This window comes from Cherax quadricarinatus, chromosome 4 (assembly GCF_038502225.1).
Source record: "Cherax quadricarinatus isolate ZL_2023a chromosome 4, ASM3850222v1, whole genome shotgun sequence".
In the NCBI taxonomy this organism is placed as follows: domain Eukaryota; kingdom Metazoa; phylum Arthropoda; class Malacostraca; order Decapoda; family Parastacidae; genus Cherax; species Cherax quadricarinatus.
In genome coordinates, this window is record NC_091295.1 from 15,643,731 (window position 1) to 15,669,553 (window position 25,823).

Genomic DNA, 25,823 nt, shown 5'->3' on the forward strand with positions numbered 1-25,823 from the left:
ACTCACTAACTGAGCTCTGTGTCATTTCCCATTTGCAGATAAATTTGTGAGCAATTTAAATTTGTGTTAGCAAGTGAAGTAAAGCTTCATTGTGTTTCATTATACTGTTAGTGCTCATTTGTAAGTTTGGTTTTAGCTCTTGATAGAAACTTTATTAAAATTATTTAAACAAGTGGAATATTTTCTCCATTTTGCATGTAAGATCTGTGAATGTAGAGGCGGCCATGAGCTCGGGAGGAATATACGCCCAGTGAGTTTACTATCTATATGATGTGGTGTGACTGTGGGTAAACCTCTTGTCAGTGCAACATTGCAGCATGTCAAAAACATGACTGACCTGCATGCACAGGTTGATCAACTTTTGGTATGTGCTAAAGTTAAAATACAATCCAAATAAAAAAAAAATGGAAAATAGTACTGTACTTTTTTTAATAAAATTTCTGTCAAAGCTTTATTAATGATTTAATTAATCTAAAAAATTATATTCAATAAATGCAACATTTTAAAACCATGTACAGTAACCTGCTTTTCACGGAGTTATGTAATATATTTATGTTATTCTAATGTTATAGGTTTATTTTAATACGTATATAATTTGGCATCAGTCTTATCATTGATTATTTCAAACTGCTTCATGGGTTTTAATTTTAAGTCTTAAGAACCTTTAAGGTTCATCTTATGCAAATATTGTATAGGTCTTACTTAAGATAATTTTTCTTTAAACCAGGTTTCCAAAACAAGTTTCCTTCTTAGTTATACTTTTATTATACAAATAATTATGATTATTAGATACATGTATATTTATTTTATGTTAATATTGCTTTTATTAAAATTAGGTACCTTCACCTAACAGTTCTGCTCTAATGTTGTGCTTGTAATAATATTGGTAGAATTACCAGTAATATGTAAGATAAAAAGACACAAGCGCAACTACTGTGACATTTTATTGTAATAAGATTTCTCTCTCCAAGAGCTTTGTCAAGCAAGGTGTTGCCACTGTAACATGTCACAGTAGCTGCACATCTTTAAGATGTCACAGTAGCTGCACATCATCTTTAATATGTCACAGTAGCTGCACATCTTTAAGATGTCACAGTAGCTGCACATCATCTTTAAGATGTCACAGTAGCTGCACATCATGAAGATGTCACAGTAGCTGCACATCATCTTTAAGGTGTCACAGTAGCTGCACATCATCTTTAAGATGTCACAGTAGCTGCACATCATCTTTAAGATGTCACAGTAGCTGCACATCATCTTTAAGATGTCACAGTAGCTGCACATCATCTTTAAGATGTCACAGTAGCTGCACATCATCTTTAAGATGTCACAGTAGCTGCACATCATCTTTAAGATGTCACAGTAGCTGCACATCATTAAGATGTCACAGTAGCTGCACATCATCTTTAAGATGTCACAGTAGCTGCACATCATCTTTAAGATGTCACAGTAGCTGCACATCATCTTTAAGATGTCACAGTAGCTACACATCATCTTTAAGATGTCACAGTAGCTGCACATCATCTTTAAGATGTCACAGTAGCTGCACATCATCTTTAAGATGTCACAGTAGCTGCACATCATTAAGATGTCACAGTAGCTGCACATCATCTTTAAGATGTCACAGTAGCTGCACATCATCTTTAAGATGTCACAGTAGCTGCACATCATCTTTAAGATGTCACAGTAGCTGCACATCATTAAGATGTCACAGTAGCTGCACATCATCTTTAAGGTGTCACAGTAGCTGCACATCATCTTTAAGATGTCACAGTAGCTGCACATCATCTTTAAGATGTCACAGTAGCTGCACATCTTTAAGATGTCACAGTAGCTGCACATCATTAAGATGTCACAGTAGCTGCACATCATCTTTAAGATGTCACAGTAGCTGCACATCATCTTTAAGATGTCACAGTAGCTGCACATCATTTTTAAGATGTCACAGTAGCTGCACATCTTCTTTAAGATGTCACAGTAGCTGCACATCATCTTTAAGATGTCACAGTAGCTGCACATCTTTAAGATGTCACAGTAGCTGCACATCATCTTTAAGATGTCACAGTAGCTGCACATAATCTTTAAGATGTCACAGTGGCTGCACATCATCTTTAAGATGTCACAGTAGCTGCACATCTTTTTACCTAAAATATCCTACTTTCAGTTTAAAAAAAAAAACTTGAATGGACTTTGCAAGTGAAACACTTGTACAAAGCTTTTTTATTGGATTTTCATTTACAATTTGGGTATAGCCCGGTGGAAACCATTTTGGGAGTGTAACTATTCCTAACATTGACTGGAGCAAGGATGTTCATTGTTTTGCCATGGTAAAACACTTAACATTGTATCTATTGTACACCAATGTACTGTAAACTTCCCTAGTACAATACTGTACACAGTCTGACCTCATAATGCCATCATTGATAATTGTCTAAATTTTAAGCTAATTTCTCTTTTCATGTTATTTAGGTTAGGTTTTATTTAGCTTTGGTTAGCATGTCAGTGGTTCTTAACCTGAGGTAATTAGCCCCCAAGTGGCAATTCAGCTAATTTCTGGGGGTACTGATCTGGTGCACTGTCATCACAGGGTAACAGACTTTTTTTAATTCATTTTTCATTTCAAATATTTTGTGCCAGTTTTTACCTTAACAAGCATAATATTTTTTTACATATCTTTTTTTTTCCTACTCTTAAATTCGTTTGGAGTATGTAAAAATGTAAAAGGTTTTATTCTGTGTTCTGCATGAAAATCAACAAAAATATGATAGATGCTTATTGAACTGATAATGGATGAGAAGTGTAGTAGCAGGTGTCACTTTGCAGAAAAGCAATGTCTGCCCTGACCTGTTTTTACTAGGTCTGAGTTATTTTTTGGGACACTGCAAACCATCACCAATCTTTCCTGGTTAAGGTTTATTATCTGAGAAATAGGATGAATCTTTGATTTATTTGGTGTGATTATGAATTCAGAATAGAAGCCAATTGCTAATTGTAATATAGGAGAGGCCTGGAGATATGATTAATGAGCAGAAGAATGTGTACAGTGTTTAGTTTGGACTTTTATTTGAATTTTTTTTAATTTTGCATAAAATTGGCCAACTTACTGAGTTCTGTGCACTTTTGATAGTTGAATAGCAAGCATACTAGCAAAATAGCCAAGAATTTTGACAAATTGACAATGAAATTTCCTTAAAATAGGACACAAAGTGGGTAAAATCACCAATGTGCATTTTGAGCCCTGACTGCTAACCTTGTGCATGCATAATTCTGTAAGTTTTTTGGCAAATTTTGTGCTTTTGGTGTCATTAACTTTAGTAAAAGTTTCAAAAGATTTTTTTTTTAAATGTGGACATGGAGCACTTTTAATTTTAAGGCTTTGCACAGTGAAGGGGTTATAAAAGAAGCTTCTCATTCTGAAAGCTTCCTTTTTTGGATTCAACTGATCACTGTGCTCAGACAAATGATGCTACTTGTGTGCCCTATCACATTGCTCTCTCTGTTGGTAAAAACAAGAAATTCCCTACAACTGAAGAGGGTACAAAGTCATGTCTAGTAGAAGTGGTGGTGAACCAGATATTACTCTCAATCACCACTGTGAGAAGCTTGCTGTGATGCCCAAGAACATTTTGAATCAGGTAGTTACAGAAATTAAAGCTTGCTCCTTCTTTGTGTTTTATTTGGATGAATCAACAGATGTTGCATTTTGTACCCAACTGCTTGTTTATACTCGGTACCTTAAAAGGAACTCCATGAAATGGGAATATCTGTTCTCTAAACCGCTGATCACCATTGCCTATGAAGTTGTACTAATGACATTTCAAAATTCCATCTCTGACAACGAATGGAGCAAGTGAAATTAGTTTTCACCTCGATGCCTCACTCATCCACCATGTACCTCATGTTCTTTGAGATTGTTAAAATTGTTAGACATATCCAAGGCAGTGCCACATACTCCAGAATTTTTTCAAATACTATGTTGTGTGAAGAGGTTGGAGCCAAATTCAGTTATATGGCTGTTCCATACAGAGATTCACTGGATATCCATCACTGTGTTAATGCTGAGAGAAGAAAGTATCATGTTCCTGGAAAAGTGAAGCATTACTGAAGAGCACAAATATGGTGAATACTCTCACAGCTCAAGACAAGGTTGCCAATCTCCTTGATAAGTTACTGTTTACCAGTGTTGAGTGGAGGCTGATGTACAGAAGCAGGGCTATGCTCTTGGTGTCCCATCTTCAATAATTTTTTCATTGTACAGTAGTCCCCCATATCTGTGGGGGATGTGTTCCAAGACCTACCATGGATACCTAAAACTGTGAATAGTAGCAAACCCTATATATGTCATTTTTCATTTACATACATACCTGTGATGAAGTTTAATTGATAAATTACACACAATAAGTGGAGAATTAGCACTTTTTCATTGATGGGAAGAGCATCCTGGCTTCTCTTAGGCTTGGAAGAACTACCACCATCACTACTTTTGTGCTTTAGGGCCATTATTAAGCAAAATTAAGGTTAATTTTCAGGCCACAGTAAACCATGGATAACTGAGACTGCAGAAACTGAACCTGCAGGTATTGTGGTCCTGCTGTATATTTTTAAGTGCTCATTTATTGGTGATAATATTTGACACTTTTTCATGAAAGGCCCATACATGTTTGTTGCTTTTTATTAATACAGTAAAATCTCTAATTAACCCTTTGACTGTTGCAACCCCAAATCCTGAAGTGTCTCCTGGTGTCGAAAAATATTAAAAAAAAAAAATTATTCTTATGAAATTGTTAAGATTAATTTTCTGATTTTTTTAAGCCCCCCAAAAAATTTTTTGCGATCAGTATTTACTGAGATTTAGAGGAGAAAAGTTGGCAGAAAATGAGCTGCGTATGGCAACAGTGGCGAATGCCGCTCACCCAGTAAATTTTGGTTTACTTGCATTTGAAGGTTCCTTGTTTTCACTACTTTATTTTTTCACGTAACTTATGTGGCCTGTGAGACAAAAGTAAGGTGCAATGTGCATATATACGCTCATTGAATGTAACACAATAATAGCAAAAACATTAATATCATTATATTGTTTACAAAACTTATTTACACAAATGAACAACATAAAAAAACTTTTATTACTATTGTTCTGTAATATATATATATATATATATAAATGTACAATCACTGCATACTTTCCTAGAACTGCTGCAGCTTGTGGAATTCTTTGAAACATGAGTATATGCACAGTGGTACTTTCTCTCCTCACACATAAAACGAGTGTGTCTGCATTTTTGTGGGCCTTTCTGAGCCTTTGTCTTGAAAATAGTAGGAGGTAGTTGTATGGGGTAGTGATCACCAGGCCTCAGAGGAGAGGGCATGTGTTGATAATTTCGTGCACGCTGGTCTATTGCAGGTGTTGTTCCTTGGTACTTTAATATTATTTGTCTAATGACTGACAAACAAAATTCACCATATTTGGGTTTGTTGTTGGTCTTCAACTTACACATATTATAAGCATTCAGCATGGAAATGTCAAGAAGATGGAGAGAGAGTTTTATGTACCACAATCAGCAAACCCAATCTGCATGTCACATTTGTCCACTAAGCACATCACAGCTGCAGGTTTTACAATGGGTTCATTGGTCTCTCTATTCTGCTTGCCATTGTCTACCATTTTGTGTCAGTGATTTGATGTCAACATTGTGACATCACATTTGTCATGCCACCAAAATGCCATGATGTCATTGGCAGCAAACACTTGCATCTCACCTCTACGAGTGCCTGCGTCAAACCTAGGCATATGTTTACGATTTCCACGCACTGTGCCACACACGTCTGTCATGTTCACTCGCAAGAAATCACTGAATAAAAGGCTTGTGTATCAATTATCAGTTTATAAAATATGCCCTTTACCAAGATATGGTTCCATCATTGTTCTAACCACATCACCAGACACACCAAGTAACTTCCTGGTATCTTGCAATGTATTACTGCCAGTGTACACAGATATATCCAAGACCAGACCACTTCTGCAATCACACAGTACAAATAACTTTATACCAAAGCATATCCTCTTGTTTGGTATATACTGCTTGAATGACAGTCTGCCTTTGAGCAAAATCAAAGACTCTTCAATAACAAGCTTCCTGAATGGATAAAAATACATACAGCACTTTTGTTTCAGGTACGTAAACACATTGCTGAGCTTATATAAGCTGTCGCTTCTGTCAGACCTTGTTTTGTCTGAAAAGTGTTGCATACATAACAGTAGCACAAATCAATTTACTGGTGTAATGTCACCGAAAACTGGGGTTGAAATCAGGCGGTCTATCGGCCAGTATGTGTTGGCACTGCTTATACACATGTGGCATAAGCTTTATTGTGGCAAAGAACAGATACATCTCTGCCACAGTTGTGTCCTTCCACTGGTGTAGGCATGATCTTGGTGAAAAAACTGTGTTTGCAATGATGTACTCTTAAGTATGTATTGCTTTCCCTGACAGTAATGTCCATCAGGGGCTCATTGAAGAATAAGTGAAAGCATTCCAGTTCAATGGCATTGTTCCCAAGTGTACATGATGGCCATATTCCACTTTACATTTCATCAAAGTGATGGGGATTGGGAACAAAATTGTCAGGTTACTGCCAATCCCAGATTCGGTCTGCTGGTGGGTACTGGATATTTACAGGTAGTTGTGGTTGTGAAGGTTGTGGTTGTGGGGGTGGTTGTGGCTGTGCTGAGTTAGCAGCATGGGTGGTAGCTTGGCCCACTGCTGGTACCACATGACTCGTGCCACCGCCAACACCACCACCACCTGCTGCCCCACGTACATTATTCATCCCCATCGTAACTATATCGTCATCTTCACTATCAGTTTGTGGTGTAGGGCCACAGGATGTAGTCTGAGATTTATTCCTTTCCCTTGGAATAGCATATGGCACACTTCCAGAACACATGCTGCATCATACATACTGCTGCTTCATTGGAGAATACAGTAGTCACCCTCACTGTTGCAACTAGAGCTGCTTTCAGTAGCTTGGAAATCACTATCACTTTCACTGCTCACATCTGAGTCCTGTACACGGGGAAATAGTTTCCTCTTTTGCCCTGGTACAGGTGAACATGAATGAGACGGCCCAGCACCAGAGGTGGAAGGTTGTGGGTCATCTGGATTTTCATCACTAATTATGTTATCCTGGGCACTGCTTTCAGTCACACACATTCCAAAACCATGAAATTCACTTTCACTGGCACTTTCATCGCTGTTAGAGCTAGCACTTAGGAACAAAAGACCTCCAATCCGCTGAGGAGTGAGGTACTTTTTACTGAGAGGCATGGTGAACAAGGACTACTGGAATGGAGCTCCCACAATGCACCACTGAGTCCTCAATTTTTTTCACAGTGTGCACACCCGCTACACAGACCCATTCTCTCACATGTAGGCCTACCAGCTTTCTCCCGCTTGGTTTGGGGCCGCTAGAATTTATGCACATTAATACGTCAAACATGGTGGCTTATAATATATATATATATATGACTGAAATAGTCAAAGGGTTAATGGACCCTCATTTAACATATTTTGGAAACTATCGACAAAAAAAACTGGGCAAACAAATGTTAAAATCATCAGACAAAATGGAAAAAATCTGCAGATTCTGGATTTTGTCCATAGCAACAAACATTTTTCCCATATGGGCTAAAGCATCCACATCCAGGATTTGTTTGTTTTCAATGTTCCCCAACAATAGGCCACCTGCATCAGTTTATTGTCTGTGCTGGCTCATGCATACACTTGTCACTCCAATTTTCCTCAGATTTACAGGGAAAATAATAGTAATATACGTACTATAATAATAGTAATACTATAATAACAAGTGTTGTGTATCTTTATACGTATATGCTTCTAAGCTGTTGTGTTCTGAGCACCTCTGCAAAAACAGTGATTATGTGTGAGTGAGGTGAAAGAGTTGAATGATGATGAAAGTATTTTCTTTTTGGGGATTTTCTTTCTTTTTGGGTCACCCTGCCTCGGTGGGAGACGGCTGACTTGTTAAAAAAAAAAAAAAAATAAGTGAGCTTCAGAATGCCACCACTAGGTGGCACAGTGAATACCAAAACAATGCTGAATGGCTGTCACCTCTTGTCACATAATGACATATTTTATTCATTCTAGAGTGTATATCAAGTTTCTTTGTTATTTATATTACTTATTATGTCACATTAGATGAATTGTGATAGATAAATAAGACTTAGAGTTGACATTAGCATTATATTGAAGTATATTTTGTCCTACCTCCTGAGATCAGGAATTCCGCTGGAACGGATTAATGGCATTTCAGTTAATTTAAATGAGGAAAATTGATTCAGTATATGAGCAGATCAGGTTATGAGCTAGGTCACGGAATGGATTAAACTTCTAAGCAGAGGTTCCACTGTATATTAGAGCTGATTTCCTCTATTCTGTTTATTACAATATACAGTGCACCACTAGAAACATTTAAAAATATACTAAAAATGTTATAAATGGTGCGAAGGTGACATTAAAAAAACACTATCAAAGATGGTTGACACAAACCCACTACTATTATAGTATGCCCCTTGCTTAGCGATGAATTAGTTTGACTTGGTCTTAGGAATGGAACTCCTTCATTAAGTGAGCAGAGGCTGCATTTTATTATCCAGGAAATAAACTATACATCTTCTATTTTTGTGTGACAGTGAATTAAAAATGGAAGGCAAGTGTAATACAAGATAGGCCTGGGGATGTGATAAATGAACAGAGGAAAGATTGTTTATGTGCCAGGAATATTCACATTGTTTATTTCTCATTGTATTTTTAAACAGATATTTTTTTTAAATTTATGAAAAATTGGTCAATTTTTTTAATTCTGTGCACTTTATAGGTTTTTTGTGCTCAGTAGAAGGGAAGTCATAATAGCAAAATAGCTAGGAATTTGGTTGAATGGAACAATGGAATTGGCTTGAAATGGGCAAAATTGCCAATGAGTAAATTACACCTAGACTTCTAACTTTGTGCACGTATAATTTCGTAAGTTTTCCATCAAATTTCATACTTTTGATGTCATTACTTTCAGAAGAAGACTCTACTATTTCAGTTTTTTTTTTTATACAAGAAAAGTGAACACTGGGAGCAACATTAATTTCAGGGGCCTGGACATTGAAAAATGTTAAACTAGATCTTGAAGGTGTCAAGGCTCTTTTATTGCTTAATAATCCACTTGTTTACCCTTAGGCTGAAAACTTAAGCATAACAAATGATAAAATTAAAACCATGGTTCTGTCCCCCAGTACCATCTTCCTTATCCAGCCTTTAGATCTTAGAGAATATATCATGAAGGACCAACATTAATGTATCAGACAATTCAAGCTGGATATATGTTTAAGTTTCAATTGTGAAAAATTTATTTCATAATTCAGAATCCATGGACAGTTGGCAATAATGTACACCCCTCCTCCCAGTTGGTCTGTACGTATTATAATAATTTCCATGAAGAGACCATCAATGGATACTGTTCTGATTTGGAACATTGTGAAATAAATGCATGACTGTGAGACCTTTTCCAGTGGAGGAAGGAGTCATCAAAGATAATGGCACAGTTAGAGTTCCTCGGCCTGAGAAGGTAATGCGCTGAAAGCAAACTTTCAGGACTCTGATGTAATCTTTCTGGTGAATACCCAATTTTCTGACAGCTCCGAAATCCTCATTCCAATTGCCCCAATATTTTGTTGAGGCTGTCTTTTCTATAATGATCAGCATTAAAACTGATACAAGAAATAAATTTGGTCTTACTCTTGACGTGTTGTACATGCTTGCTGTGACCAAACCTAACATATCAAAGTTGATCAAGAAAAAAAAACAGCATCAACCAGCACACTGAAAATTTCATCTCTAATGTATAGCTTGTCATGTGTTTATTCTTCTAAATGTGACCTGCATCATGTTAATATATTTTTTATTAGCCAGTGGATCGAAGTATTTTGTGTAAAATAGGAGAATAAAATAAGATTTTGTTATTCTTTCATGATTTTCCTTTTTTTTTTTTTTGAAAGCTAAAAGTTTGATTTTATTAAAGGTGATATTAATAACTATCTCAACATTGTTCTTATTGTTCTTAGTAAATATAATTTGAATACATATATCAATTCCTTAACAGTCAAATACTTTAATGCAAAAATAAATGGTATGTGATACAAAAATGCTATGGTCAGACATACCAGTATCTGTTTATAATGAATTTTGGCTCTAGATATCGAGCCTTACATTTTTTGGTACTTTACCACAATATTTTTAATATGCTACAACAAAACATATAGTAAATATGTACAATGTTTGTTAATGTTAATTATTTTTATTTTAAAATTTTAACAACTGAAGATTGTGTTGCTTTCCTTCACTGGTTTATGTACAGAAATGCTTTTATAATTATTATTATTATTATTATTATTATTATTATTATTATTATAATCAGAACCAGGTGATGAACCCACTAGGGTCATACAGTGCTGCAGGACAGGAAGTATTGCTGGAGCTGAGAGTAGCCAGGGTGAAGAGAATAACAAAGGAAGAGCTAGAAAGGGCTGTAAGGAGTGCTAAAAGAAATATGAAAAGTTTGTGTAATAAATTGGTTGCTGTCAAAAAGTCAGAGGTAGTCTGAGTCTAAGGTGAGGCCATCAGCAAGGAATACTCTGTTCAACACGCAATGCATGTCAAAGACAAGTATTATTACACAAAGTTCATTTTCCATCATTCCTGTTATGTGTGTACAGTGGAACCTTGGGTTTTGTCGGACGTATGGAACATGTCTGAGTGCCGTGCACACACAAAGCCTCCCCCACACATGTTCTGAGTCAGTGTGGTGTTGTTTCTCGGCGAGTGAACATTACCCTGCGTGTTCATACGAAACATTTTGTAATAATCTATAGTTTTTTTGCATGTTTATTGGTGTGTGACTGCTAAATAAGCCACCATGGGCCCAAAGAAAGTTAAGAGTGCCAGCCCTTTGGTAAAGAAGGTGAGAAACATGATGGAATTCAAGAAAGAACTCACAGAAATCAATGAGAGTGGCAAGATATACTGGAATTCCTCGTCAACAATCAGTTCCATCATGGCGAGGAAAAAAGAAATCAAGGAATCTGATGTTGCGAAAGAGGTAAATCTGCTAACAAAATAGAGATCACAGACAATCGAAGATGTGGAGTTGTTGTTGTTGTTGTTGGTGTGGATCAATGAAAAACAGTTAGCGGGAGATAGTGTTATGGAGGGGATAATTTGCGAGAAGGCAAGGAAGTTGCATGCTGATCTTGTAAAGAAAATGCCTGGAACGAGTGCTGCTGTTAGTGAATTTAAGGCCAGCAGAGGCTGGTTCGAAAAATTCAAGACGCAAAGTGGCATACACAGTGTGGTAAGGCATGGCAAGGCTGCAAGTTCAGACAAATGTGCGACTGAAGAATTCATGCATGAATTCAAGGAGTACGTAGAGGCTGAAGGATTTGTCCCCCAACAAGTGTTCAGTTGTGATGAAACAGGCCTCTTTTGGAAGAAAATGCCAAAGAGCATCTACAATGCACATGAGGAAAAGGCACTGCCAGAACACGAGCCAATGAAAGATAGGCTTACCCTTTTGTTCTGTGGTAACGCTAGTGGGATTTTCAGTGAAGCCAGTTGTACTGGTGTATCACTCTGAAAATCCAGTGTATTCAAGAAAAACAATGTCGTCAAGAGTAAATTGTGTGTGTTGTGGAGAGCTAGCAATAAGGCATGGGTCACGAGGCAAATTTTCCTTGATTGGTTCAATGAAGTGTATGGCCCGAGTGTGAAGAAATACCTCCTGGAAAATAAATTGCCACTCAAGTGCCTCCTGGTACTGGACAGTGATCCTGCTCATCCTCCAGACTTGGAAGACCAAGTGCTGGAGGAGTTTAGCTTTATCACAGTGAAGTTCTTGCCCCTTAATACCACTCTTCTCATCCAGCCTATGGACCAGCAGGTCATTTCAAACTTCAAAAAACTCTCCACCAAAGCAATGTTTCAAAGGTGCTTTGACGTGACCTCGGACACTGAATTGACCCTAAGAGAGTTCTGGAGGAGTCACTTCAATATCCTCAACTGCATAAGTTTTATAGGTAAGCTTTGGTAGGGAGTGACTTCCAGGACTTCAAGCTCTGCTTGGAGAAAATTATGGCCAGAATGTGTCCTTGACAAAGCAAAGAATGTATTGTCTTTGGGGAAGACCATGGGGTTGGATGTGAGTGGCCAGGATGTGGAAGAGTTGGTGGAGGACCCCAGTGAAGCGCTAACCACTGAAGAGCTGCAAGACCTTCATCTGGAACAGCAGCAGACCACAGCTAAGGAAATTGCTTCACAGCAAGAGGAAGAGAAAGGGGAGAAGGTGCTTTCTTCAGTGATTTAGGACATTTGTGCAAAGTGGAGTGAGGTGCAAACATTTGTGGAGAAACATCACCCTTACAAAGTTGTTGCAGGCTGTGTCTGCAACATGTTCAATGACAATGCCTTGTCCCATTTTAGGTAAATCTTAACCCTTTCAGGGTCTGTGCCATAGATCTACGGCTTTACATTGAGGGTCCAAACCGCAGATCTACGCCATGAGCTCAGCTTACTCTGATAAGCTGCGAGCGGCAAATTTGGGCCTAGATATGAGAGAATATATCTATGTGGTATGTGTGCACCACATAAAACAAATCCTGCAGCACACAGTGCATAAAGAGAGAGAAAAACTGAGACCGTAGTTTTTGATTAAAACAGTAACTTTGCAGTGTTTTTTCGTATGTTTTTTATAGTTGTATTTGTGATTTCTTGGTCTCATTTGATAGAATGGAAGATACGTTACAGAAATAGAGATTACTTTGATTGGTTTTAGTACTGAAAATGGCTTGAAACTGAGCTCAAAGTAGCGGAAATGTTAAATTTTTGCCTATGTTCAAGAGTAAACAAATGACCTCACAGGTCTAATACATGACAGCTGGTGGGTCTAATATACATTCACAAATGTGGTGATATTATTTATACAATTATTACAGTATTGCATAACAGTAAATCTTCTATTTTTTGGTTTGAATAAAAATTCATGTGAATAAAAACTCCAAATGGAATTCATTTGTAAAGCCTGAAAACATAACTAATGAACAGAGGAAATGTTAATTTAGTGCCAAGAATGCCTGCATTGTTTATTCTGGACCCTCTTTTGAAATGGGAATATTTTGAACTTTGCATTAAACTGGCCAAATTACCAATTTCCGGTCACTTTATTTTGTTGTTGAAACAGTTGACTTGGCGATTTCTTGTGCTCAATCGATAGAATAGAAGTAATACTAGTGAAATAGCTAAGAATTTGGTTGACTGGAATACTGTAATTGGCCTAAAATAGAAGTCAAAGTTGGCAAAATCGCCGATGCATAAATATCGCCGAAACATCAAAATTCGTGAGAGCATAATTTCGTCAATTTTCCATCAAATTTCATACTTTTTGTTTTATTACCTTCAGAAAAAGATTCTCTACCATTTCATAAGAAAAAATAACAAATTATTTTTTGAAAATTCTTGGACCCTGGTGCACACTTTGAAATTTGGCCTCTGGGCCCTGAAAGGGTTAAATATGGCTGTACAGTACTTTGAAATGTGCTGAGGTACGATAGCAGTTCATGGACTTCAAATTCATTTTTTAAAAAAGTATCATTGTCATGTCCAAGAGGAACAAACAAGATAAATTTATCATCTATATATAAAAAATGAAGTAGACAGAACACTATTGTGATGGTTAGCTTCCAAGATGGCGAGGTGTAGTTAAGGCCAGATTAAGGCATGAGCTTTAGGGGTTGCAGCCCAGAGGCCTCTGCCAGCTGGAGGGCCTCCAGAGATGTCCTCAACAATTACTGATATTATGGAGAAATTTGTTTCCAAGAAATTACATACACAAAGTAAATGTTTGAATTTTAATTATGGTTAGCCTTGTAAAAATAAATTTTAATATTTCATTAACTTTTTTCTTTTTGAAAATATCACTGGGGGCTTCACAGTACCTGTAGCCCAGGGGTCTATAAAATCTTAATCCGGCTCTGGGTGTAGTTGACTTGGTGTTACTGCAGACTGTATTTGAGAAGAAAATCTTAAATAACAGGAAGGTGTCTTAATGCTGGTGTTGGGCTTTTGATCAAAGAAATTGGAGCTTCTCTCTTTTTGAGATCAAACTTGGAGAGGAGAAGTTATGTACTGTAAACTACAACCTTTTGCGCCAGGTACTGCATTTCCATCTGTTGGTGATTCATTTTTTTAATCTATTAACACCTTCGCAGCAAAGAATTTTCCTGCTGAGTTGCAGGAAATGATTTCTAAGGGTCACTGTGCTCTTAAGCAAGTATTTAATGCTGATGAGATGGTTGTTCTGGAAGAAGATATCTTCTAGAACTTATGTCGGCAAGCAGAAAGAAAAGTGCTGCTTGCTTCAACCAAACAGGTCTATTACAGTTTGCTGCTGTGCACTAATGCAGTGATTGACATTAAGCACAGATCCATGCTTGTTTATTACTGAAAGAATCCCCATGCTTAACGTAAAGTAGAAAGATAGAACCAGTTTGGCAATCAAACCAGTCAGCATTGATGACAGAGGAATAATTTATTGATTGGTTCAAGCATCAATTTATTCCTTAACTCATGTTTTATCTGCACCTCAAGAACCTCACATTCAAGATTCTCCTGACCTGATAATTCCTGTGCCCATCCTGACCTGTTGCAGGCTTTGAACCCAAATATTAAGGTTATTTTTTTCCACCAAGTGTGACATTACTGATACAACCACAGGATCAAGATGTAATAGTCATTTAAATGTATCTACACATGCAGAGTAGTAAAGTAAAGTAAGTAAAGTTTATTTCTTTGTAAAGGTTACAGTGTGTAATTACAATTTTGATTTGCTAAGTACAAAGATAGCCACTATCATGCCGAGGCATTTTGGGCAGACTAATCCTAATATATAGTAACTAATTAAGTACATAGTAACTACACTTAAAACTAGATAATTAGTAGTGGTTAACTGTTTTACAATCTTATTTAAACTTAATACGAATATGAGGTAGTAAGGTGGAGTAAGGTTCGGTAAAATAATCTTGAAATTGCACACAAAATCTAACTTAAAAGTAATGGTTCAGGTGGTAATATTTTATGGTTTGGTAGAATTAAAAGCCTAGAGGTCACATAAAACTAATTAGCAGATGTTTTGGTTGATTTGGTAAATATTGAGAGATGAGATGAGTTTTCTAGGTAGTAGGTTGGTAGACAGCAACCGCCCAGGGAGGTACTACTGTCCTGCCAAGTGAGTGTAAAATGAAAGCCTGTAATTGTTTTACATGATGGTAGGATTGCTGGTGTCCATTTATCTGTCTCATAAACATGCAAGGTTTCAGATATGTCTTGCTACTAATACTTACACTTAGGTCACACTACACATTCATGTACAAACATGTATATACACACCCCTCTGGGTTTTCTTCTATTTTCTTTCTAGTTCTTGTTCTTATTTCCTCTTACCGCCATGGGGAAGTGGAACAGAATTCTTCCTCCTTAAGCTATGCGTGTTGTAAGAGGCGACTAAAATGCTGGGAGCAAGGGGCTAGTAACCTCTTCTCCTGTATATATTACTAAATGTAAAAGGAGAAACTCGTTTTTCTTTTTGGGCCTCCCTGCCTCAGTGGGATACGGCCGATGTGTTGAAAGAAGAAAGAAGATGAGTTTATGGATTGGCAGAATTAAAAGCCTAGAGGTCACATAATAAAATTAGTTAGCATATGTTTTGGTTGATTTGGTTAATATTGAGAGATAAGATGATTTTTTTAGCTAGGTCCTAAATTTATAAGTTGTCAGGGGATCCATGACCTGTTCCGGTAGCGAGTTCCAGATCTTCGGGCCCTTTATGTGCATAGCGTTCTTGCATAGTGTAGTGAGAGACTGACTTGAGGGATGTTAAAAAGTGCCTTATGCCTTTATTGTGACTGTTCATTATGTTGTAACTGTCAAGTAGTTTTAGGGGAGGGTTTACAGTGGAGTTTAATGTTCTGTATATGTAGTAGGCACAATAATATAAGTATGTCTTGTATATTTAGCAAGCTGAGTCTTCTGAAAAGTGGTGGGGTGTGCTGTTTAGCACAGGAGCTGGTTATCACCTGCACAGCAGCTTTTTGTTGGGTTATTAAGGGTCTAAGGTGGTTGGCTGTGGTTGAGCCCCAGACACAAATACCATAGGTGAGGTAAGGATATATTAGAGAGTGGTACAGGGTAAGGAGTGTCGTTTGTGGTATAGTATCATATCTTGGAAAGGATTCCTACTGATTTGGAAATTTTCTTGGCTATGTGATGGATGTGGGATTGAAATTTAAGATTACAGTCAAGGACAAGACTTAGAAATTTGCCCACAATATGTCTTGATATAGGGGAACCATTTATCAATATGTTAAGTTGGATATTTAAAGCTCTTTTGCCAAACAGCATGAAGTATGTTTTGTCTATGTTGATAGTGAGTTTCTTGGTCATCATCCAAGTAGTATATATCTTTAGCTGTTCATCTGGATAGTCCTTGTGGCTTAGCGCTTCTTTTTGATTATAATAATAATAATAATAATAATTTAGCTGTTCATTGTTTACAGTGTGTCTAAGTACAGCTGGGTCTGAATGGGAGTAGACATATGTAGTGTCATCTTCAAATAGAACTGGTTTAAGGATTTGGGATGCATTGGGGAGATCATTGATGTAGATGAGAAAGAGGAGTGGGCCTAGGACACTACCTTGGGGTACTCCTACAGCTACAGGTTGGATAGCAGAGTTGCCTCCACTTGCATATACATACTGGTGCCTGTCGTTAAGATAGGATTTTAGGTAGTCAAGAGAATGTCTTCTGATGCTGTAATGATTCAGTTTGAGGTGCAAGAGACTGTGGTCAACTGTATCAAATGCTTTTCGTAGGTCGATGAAGAGCCCCAGAGGATATTCATTTTTATCAAGAGCTGTGTACATTGGTTCAAGAATTTGTATAATAGCGCCATTCATACTTTTTGGTCTAAACCCAAACTGGCAGGGGTTAAGTATGTTGTTGGAAGTAAGGTAGAAGTAAAGACACTTGTGTATTATTTTTTCAAATAAGTGGACCCCCGGTTTACGATATTACAGTGGACCCCCGGTTAACGAACATTTTTCATTCCAGTAGTATGTTCAGGTGCCAGTACTGACCGAATTTTTTCCCATAAGGAATATTGTGAAGTAGATTAGTCCATTTCAGACCCCCAAACATACACGTACAAACGCACTTACATAATTGGTCGCATTTGGAGGTGATCGTTAAGCGGGGGTCCACTGTATTTCATTCCAGAAGTATGTTCAGGTGCCAATACTGACCAAATTTGTTCCCATAAGGAATATTGTGAATTAGATTAGTCCATTTCAGACCCCCAAACATACACATACAAACGCACTTACATAAATACACTTACATAATTGGTCGCATTGGGAGCTGATCGTAAACCGGGGGTCCACTGTATCTTGGAAAGTAAGGGCAAGTTTGATATGGGTCTATAATTGTTCAAGTCAGTTGGATCACCTTTATGGACTGGGGTGACCCTTGCTGTCTTGAGTATAGATGGGAAGTTTGAGGATGCTACAGATTTGTTAAACATTGTTGCAGTAATGGGGGACAGCTCATGTGCAGCATTTTTGTATATGAACGGTGGCAAGTTATCTAGATCACCTGCTTTGTTTTTTAACCCCTAAACCAGGTAATCTCCAGGTAAACCATCCAAACGTATATACAGGAGGGCCCCACTTATACGGCGGGTTAGGTTCCAGGCTACCGCCGTAAAGCAGAAACCGCCGTAAAGTGGAACACCCTTTTTTTCCACTTACAAATGCATACAAACACTAGATAACAAGTTTACACTAACATATATTATGTTAGCAATAGAACCAGGCATCAAAAAACAATAAAAAAGTACAATACACACATAGTGCACTCATTACTTACCTTAAAATATTTATAGTCTTAATCTAGGGTGAGACAAGTATTTATTGTAAGAAATCAAGTGTGGTATGTATGGTAGTCAGCCAGGCTACCATACCAGGCCACCCCACCCACACATACTATTTTATGATATTTAAGCATCCCAGAGCGATAAAATGTATATACAGTTCACTCATTACTTACCTTAAAATATAGGGTGAGATGAGTAGTATTTATTGTAAAAAATCAAGTGTGGTATGTATGGTAGTCAGCCAGGCTACCATACCAGAGAGAAAGAATGAGTGCATGAGAGAGGACAGGCACAGAGTTATGTAAACAAACCAGGCGAAGGTAAGTTTTGTAAACAAAGTGTACACGTCTGGTTTGTGTACAAGTTACATTGTGTACAGGTTGTCTCTACATTGATACGGTAGAATAAATAAAGAAGAACACTCCCATTCTCATGTAACATCATTTTGAGAAGAAATGATGCTCTGAGTGAAGGCAATGGAAGTAAGTCACTCTGACTTTTTTGGGTTATCCTAGGTTCTCTACACATATGTTGTTATGTATTTATGTTATGTATCGTGTTTATTATATAATTTTGAAAAAAATATCACGGATGGATTAATGAAAATGTGTATATTAACGTAATATACAACATTTAATGATACACCGAGCTCAGACAGCGTAAACAAACAAACTGAACAGGTTGTGGATGATCACTCGGTCAGGCGAAATAGACGGTATTAATACGTGTCCAGTTTTAGTTCATTCATGTACATTTGTAAGAGTTTGTGAAACTTTTACCTTATAATATTTTTATTATTATTATAATAAATAAGTCACGAAACAAATACTCTTACACTGTGTACAAGTTAGTACAGAATTATAGCTATAAAGTGAAGGCATACGAAAGGAATATTTTTCTACAGTTATCCCTAGTAACAGGTGACGGGCTAGAGAAAACGTAATTCTTCCGACACTTCTACAAACCGTTTGGTAAACATCTCATATATATTTGTATAAATTTTTATACTGTGGGTGCATGTATCATGTTTGTGTGTTACATAATGTGTTTCTTATATAATTTTGAAAAAATATCATAGATTAAGGGAAATGTCTATATTAACGTAATATACGACATTAATGCTCCCAAGAGATTATTATTATTACTATTATTATTATTATTATTATTATTGCATCAAGAGTAGAGAGACTCTTAGTGATTTTAATGTGTACCTACATGCCAGCACAGTGTGTAAGTTTATTTAGGTACAGGTGTACACAAGTTTAATTATCAAGTACAATACATATAAAATATACAATAACTTTAAAACACTTGAAATTTTGGAAAGTTTCCAGACATAATAAGGAGATGTGCTCAGGGAGAATGTAAACAAACTCGGTGGGCCGCTGTGACCGTATTAGAAAGACAGGTGGGGGGAGCCGTATAGCGAGTTTTGGTCATAATTTGAAATGTCCGTATTAGCGGAACGCCGTAAAGTGAAACGCCGCAAAGCGGGGCCCTCCTGTATATGTTTTCTCGCGTAGCGCCCCAAACGTATATATACATTTTCTTTGTCATTCATTCAACATTGCCATGATAAGCCTGAGTAGCCTAGACATGAGAGAATGGGTGTGTGCACTCACTGCGTGCCATATTAAAATAATTGGGGACGCCATATGCTCTTTTTTCCTATCAAAAAAAAAACTTTTTTTTTTCTCAAAAAATTTGGGGCGCTACGCGAGTGAACGTATACATATATACGTTTGGACCGTTTAAGGGTTAATGATTTAATGATGAGTGAGACTTCCGTGGAATTAGTTGGTGCTAGAAATAGACTATTTGGGTAGCTGCCAGTGAGGTACTCATTCAGCTAGGAATTTGACTTGCTAGCTTTGATCCTGCAGTAGAGAAGAAGACATTAAATTTGTCGGCCGTGTCTATAGGCTGTATGTGAGGTTCATCTGGTTTGGTTAAGTTTATCTCTCAATTTCCAGACGGTTTCCTAGAGCCCAAAGTTTTGGAGAGGGTTTGCCAGGTACTTTTCATATCACCTTTTATTTCACTAAATCTATTTTCATAGTAGATTTGCTTTGATTTTTGTATTAGTTTTGTGAGTATTGATGTGTATCGTTTAGTTAATTCTTTAGTAATTAGGCTTAATCTGAACTGTTTTTCAAGTTGGTGTTTTTTTTTTATTAATAGATCTGAGGATTTGAGGTGCAGAACCTACTTGCAGCAGTGGTCGATGGCATAAATTCAACATTGCAGATGCCTTACTTCATGTCAAGGGTGCATGAGATAATGTGCCAAAATCAACACTAAATATAAGCTAGAGAAAATTATGGCCTAGTGGTGAATAATTTCACAGGATTTCTCTCAGTTGAGAGTAAAGTTGAGGGAATTGTTCACTGCTTCAGGGCTTTGAAGACATGCAGGCAGAAGAACTATTAGAAAATGATGAGGAAGAAAGAAGTTCAGAGGATATGTTGGCAAAACTGAATTTCCAAATAAAAGGGACATGGAAATCCAAAGAATATGAGGAAGAGCCTGCAGAGAAACATTAATATTTCATCAGTTATGTAAGCAGTTTCATGTTGCTGCTAAACCTGCAGACTTTGTCAATGAAGAAAATCCAGACACATCTAGAAGTGCTGCTCTGAAACGAATACTGGACCAAGCAATGATGTCCTACCATCAGCTGTATAAAGTACTGCTGGGTAATACACAGCAGATACACTTAACAGAATACTTCAGAGCGCCCATAAGTAACAGCTGTGTGTCGACCTCAGGCTACAAACCCCAGCCAAACACTTTAGTCCATGAACCCCAGCCCTCTGCTTCATCCATCCTATCCACTTCATCTGAGGCCCAGTAGAGCCACATCATGCCTCTCCATTCATGTCAAACCACTTAAGCAACAACCAGAATTTAAGTTTGTGGTAGCTTAAACCATCTTGTATTATACATAATAACATGCTTTATTGTGTCCATAACATAACATCTTAACTTTTAAAATCATTGTACAATACTTAGTTTATTATTTTTAGTGAACTGTATTTACTAGAAAAGTTGTTCGGCTTTTTTTGAGGGGTGGCAATGTAACCTATTTTTTTGCACATAAGTTTTCACTCCATCTATTGCATTTTCACATTTAACTCCATTTTTCTGGAATATATATATATCTGTATCCAGTTGTCTACTGTACTTTACAATACTACCAGTCATAAGTCTGGAGGTATACTTTTTCAAAACAGTACACTGCATATACATGTAGTGCAGTATTTAACTTAGTACAGTTAAATTACTTGTTTCCAGTTTTGTTAAAGTGTTTCACCAATTAGATTACAATAATGGACATAGTGAAGAGTGTCTGACTGTGGAAATGACAATTTCACTCCTGCTGCTCACGTAAATTAATTTTGAACATACCTTGCTGTGCTACAATGACTCATAAACCAAAGAGATGTAATGGCAGTGGGCTACACCTACCAGCTACCTACACTGGGGCCCAGAGCCATATTATTACCACTGACATACCTTGTTCACTGAATTTAATTGTTTCTAACGACTACCTTTACATGCCATCATAAACGAAGGGAAAAGTAATGAATAATTCATGGTGAGAATTGTAAACAAAAGCAGAGTGTTAAGTGGAGTGACCAGGCCAAACACAGATTCGTACATGTTTTCTCTGATGCTGGACCAGAGAAAACATAGTTTTTCCTCTTCCCGGCTATGACACCTCCATAGCATATAAACATAGCTTGTTTATATGCTATGTAAAGTGTTTCTCATATACCTAATTTTGAAGAAAATATGGATTAATGAAAATGTTTATATTAATGTAAAATAAGCCATTTAATATGCCCAAGAGTGATTATTATTACGTACTATTAGTATTACATAATGTTTTCCCTCCGCCCAGCTACCACACCTCCATAGCATATAAACATAGCATATTTATATGCTATTGTTATGACTTAAACATCAACTTAAATAAAAGGTCCTGGCTCCTAAATGGCTGCTCAAACTGCTGTCTAGGGGCATTTAAATTACACTTGAAAAACAAAAAAACTCTCAGGGCAGCATGTACTCATACAAATTATGAAGCATGAGTGCAAATAATTAATATAGAGTTAGGAAGGATACAAAAACTCACCTATACAAAAAATATATCTGGAGTATACCTGGAGAGAGTTCTGGGGCTCAACGCCCCTGCGCCCCACTCTGTGACCATGCCTCATGGTGGATCAGGGCCTGATCAACCAGGCCGTTACTGCTGGCCGCACGTAATCCAGCATACGAACCACAACCCGGCTGGACAGGTACTGACTTTAGGTGCCTGTCCAGTGCCTGCTTGAAGACAGCCAAGGGTCTATTGGTAATTCCCCTGATGTATGCTGGGAGGCAGTTGAACAGTCTTGGACCCCTGACATTTATTATGTTGTCTCTTATTGTGCTAGTGGCACCCCTGCTTTTCTTTGGGGGGATGTTGCACAGTCTGCCAAGTCTTTTGCTTTCGTAGGGAGTGATTTTTGTGTGCAAGTTTGGTACCAGTCCCTCTAGGATTTTTCAGGTGTATATAATCATGTATCTCTCCCTCCTGTATTCTAGGGAGTACAGGTTTAGGAACTTCAAGCGCTCCCAGTAATTGAGGTGTTTTATCTCCGTTATGCGCGCTGTGAAGGTTCTCTGTACATTTTCTAGGTCAGCAATTTCACCAGCCTTGAAAGTTGCTGTTAGTGTGCAGCAATATTCTAGCCTAGATAGAACAAGTGACCTGAAGAATGTCATCATGGGCTTGGCATCCCTGGTTTTGAAGGTTCTCGTTATCCATCCTGTCATTTTTTTAATGAGTAATTTTTATACAACTTACAATCTAAACCAAAAAACCACCACGCTCCAGTTCACATTAGCTCACTAGTACACTGCTACTAGTGGCAAAATTTTAAGTACATTTATAAACAGGGAGGATCCATGACACCCCCCTCCCCTTCACTTCTACCTGGTAGACTAGTTACCAGCAGGCAAAAACACCAATGGTATACACTAAGAAAACCTACCCACCACCACATACTCACACTGCTTCATCTTGCTTCCTCTGCTGTGAGTAACCTACTGCACTAAACAACTCATCTGCTCCTGTTCACTCTGCCTGACTGACAGGAATAAAACGTGTCCGGATTCAGTACAATCCCGGAACTATGGAGCATTATTTTTTTATATTCACTTTTACGGCAGTACACTGCGTAATAGCTATGTAACGTGTTTCTTATATAATTTTGAAGAAAATATCATAGATGGATTATTGATTATTATTATTATCATAATCAAGGGGGAAGCGCTAAACCCGTAGGGTTATACAGCACCTGGGGGGGATGTGGGAGGTATTCAGGTTTAATTCAGGGAACTGGAGAACAGATCCAATTCCCTAGATCAAGAGCCCCTCACCAGCATCAAGGAACCTTCCTTGAGGGGATGGATTAACGAAAATGTCTATTTTAACTTAAAATAAGACATTCAATGTGTCCAAGAGTGATTATTATTATGTACTACTATTAGCATTACTATGGCATAAGACCAGAGGGACACACTCAGTGATTTTGATGTGTACCTGAATGCCAGTATAGTGTGTAAGTATAATAGGTACAGGTACACAAGTATGTATTATCATCAGAGCACATACATATAAAATATGCAATAACTTCAAAACACTGAAATTTTTGAAAGTTTCCGGACATAATAGATGTACTCACAGAGAATGTAAACGAACCGGGTGGGGCACGCCATATTAGAAAGATTGCTGTATAGCGAGTTTTGGTCATAATTTGAAATTGTCATATTACCAGAAGGCCGTAAGGTGAAACAACATAAAGTGGGGCCCTGGGGCCCTACTGTATGTATGTACAGTGGAACCCCAAGTTTTGAACGCATTGCTTATCAAACTCTTTGAGTTTCGACAGCTTTTTTCGAACCAACTTTGTCCCGATTATCGAACTCGCTCCGTCTTTCAAGCCGCCGGGTACTGGACCTGTCCGCCAGCCCGCTCTGTCTGTGTCCCCTCACAAGCCAGACTGGCTTTGTTGATGCTCGAGTGAACACTAAACTGCTGCTCATTTAAACATTTCACAATTAATTCACTGTGTTTTGTGCATATTTCTTAAGTGCGACTGTCAGATAAGATACCATGGTGGTGATGGTTGATGGTGGTGGTGGATGGTATTGGTGGTGGATGGTATTGGTGGATGGTGGTGATGGTGGATGGCAGGCAGGCTGGCTGGCAACCAGCCAGCCTGCCTCCTTGCCAGCCAGTCAGCCAGCCTGCCTCCCTGCCAACCAGCCAGCCTGCATCCCTGCCAACCAGCCAGCCAGCCTGCCTCCCTGCCAGCCAGCCTCTCTGCCAGCCAGCCAGCCAGCCTCCCTGCCTGCCAGCCCAGCCCAGCCCAGCCCAGCCCAGCCCAGCCCAGCCCAGCCCAGCCCAGCCTAGCCCAGCCCAGCCCAGTCCAGCCCAGCCCAGCCCAGCCCAGCCCAGCCTTCCTGCCTGACAGCCTGCTTGCTTGCTTGCCATGTTGTTTACACAACCCCATGCTCCCTTAAACATTTTTTTTTTTTTGGTAAGTAAAAATGTTATTTTATATGTTTATTTAAATGTTTATTTATCTATTACTAATTGTACTGTGTATGTTTGTTGTGTGTATGTAAAACTATAATGTAATCTCTTTAAAATATATTTTTTTGTGAATATTTTTGGGTTTCTGGAACAGATTAATTGTATTTTCATTATATCTTAGGGGAAATACTGGCTCGACTTTCGAACTTTTCAACTTTAGAACTAGCTCCTGGAACGGATTAAGTTCAAAACTCGAGGTTCCACTGTACAGTGGTACCTTGTCTTACGATTTTAATTCATTCCATGACCTAGCTCATAACTCAATTTGCTCGTATATCAAATTAATTTTCCTCATTGAAATCAATTGAAATGCCATTAATCCATTCCAGCCCCCCTAAAAAACCCACCCCAGTTTTTTGTTAAGGGTTTTTTTAAATAAGAAAAATGTATTTATAAATAAGAAATATTGTAAACTCCACCCACCACCTTCACTACCCCACCTACCACCATATCTACTCCACCCACTATTATCACTACTACACCCACCACCATTACACCACTTCTCCTCACCAACCTTAACAGGATGCACGACCATAACACAAGACACAGATCACTTTTTGATGTACCCCGTGTCCACACCACACTATGTAAGAACTCTGTACTCATAAAGGGCCCCAAAATTTGGAACTTATTACCAGTAAATACTAAAGTAACCAGGTCTGAACATCAATTCAAGATTCTTCTTAAAAACCATCTACTCACCCTAAACTAAATATTCAATACTCAATACTTAAATTAAGATCTCCTAAATCTTAACACTTCAAAATTTAATTACCCAAAGTTCATACATAATACTACTACATTGTAGTATAAATACCTGCACAAAACTATACTGCCTTACACAATATTGTAGCATTCTCATGCTCTAAACTACTTTCACCAACGCTCAATATTGTATTCCAATAATATAACACTAAATATTTATTATTGATATACACAACCTACAAAATACCTTCAAATTGTCCCAATGTAATATCCCCAGATTTTAATTCGAGATAACTTACTGTCTGCTTTAAATAAAATCAGATATACAACAGAAACGAACTATGATCAATTTCTCTAGTATTAAGTAGCCTGTAAGCCATTAATTTAGTCTGGCCATAATGCCATGGCATGATAGTGGCTCTCTGCCTACAG

At 37.8% G+C, this 25,823-nt stretch overlaps 1 protein-coding gene across 1 annotated transcript in view; it reads left to right on the plus strand.

Annotated features, from left to right (window-relative positions):
• Positions 1–23,335, plus strand: part of LOC128684184 (uncharacterized) — a 161,562-nt gene extending 138,227 nt beyond the window's left edge. The window contains exon 6 of the mRNA XM_053770333.2: positions 20,219–23,335. Coding sequence (XP_053626308.1) covers positions 20,219–20,224 — 6 coding nt within the window. The 3' untranslated portion in view covers positions 20,225–23,335. The remainder of the gene's footprint in view (positions 1–20,218) is intronic.
• Positions 23,336–25,823: the final 2,488 nt, after the last annotated feature.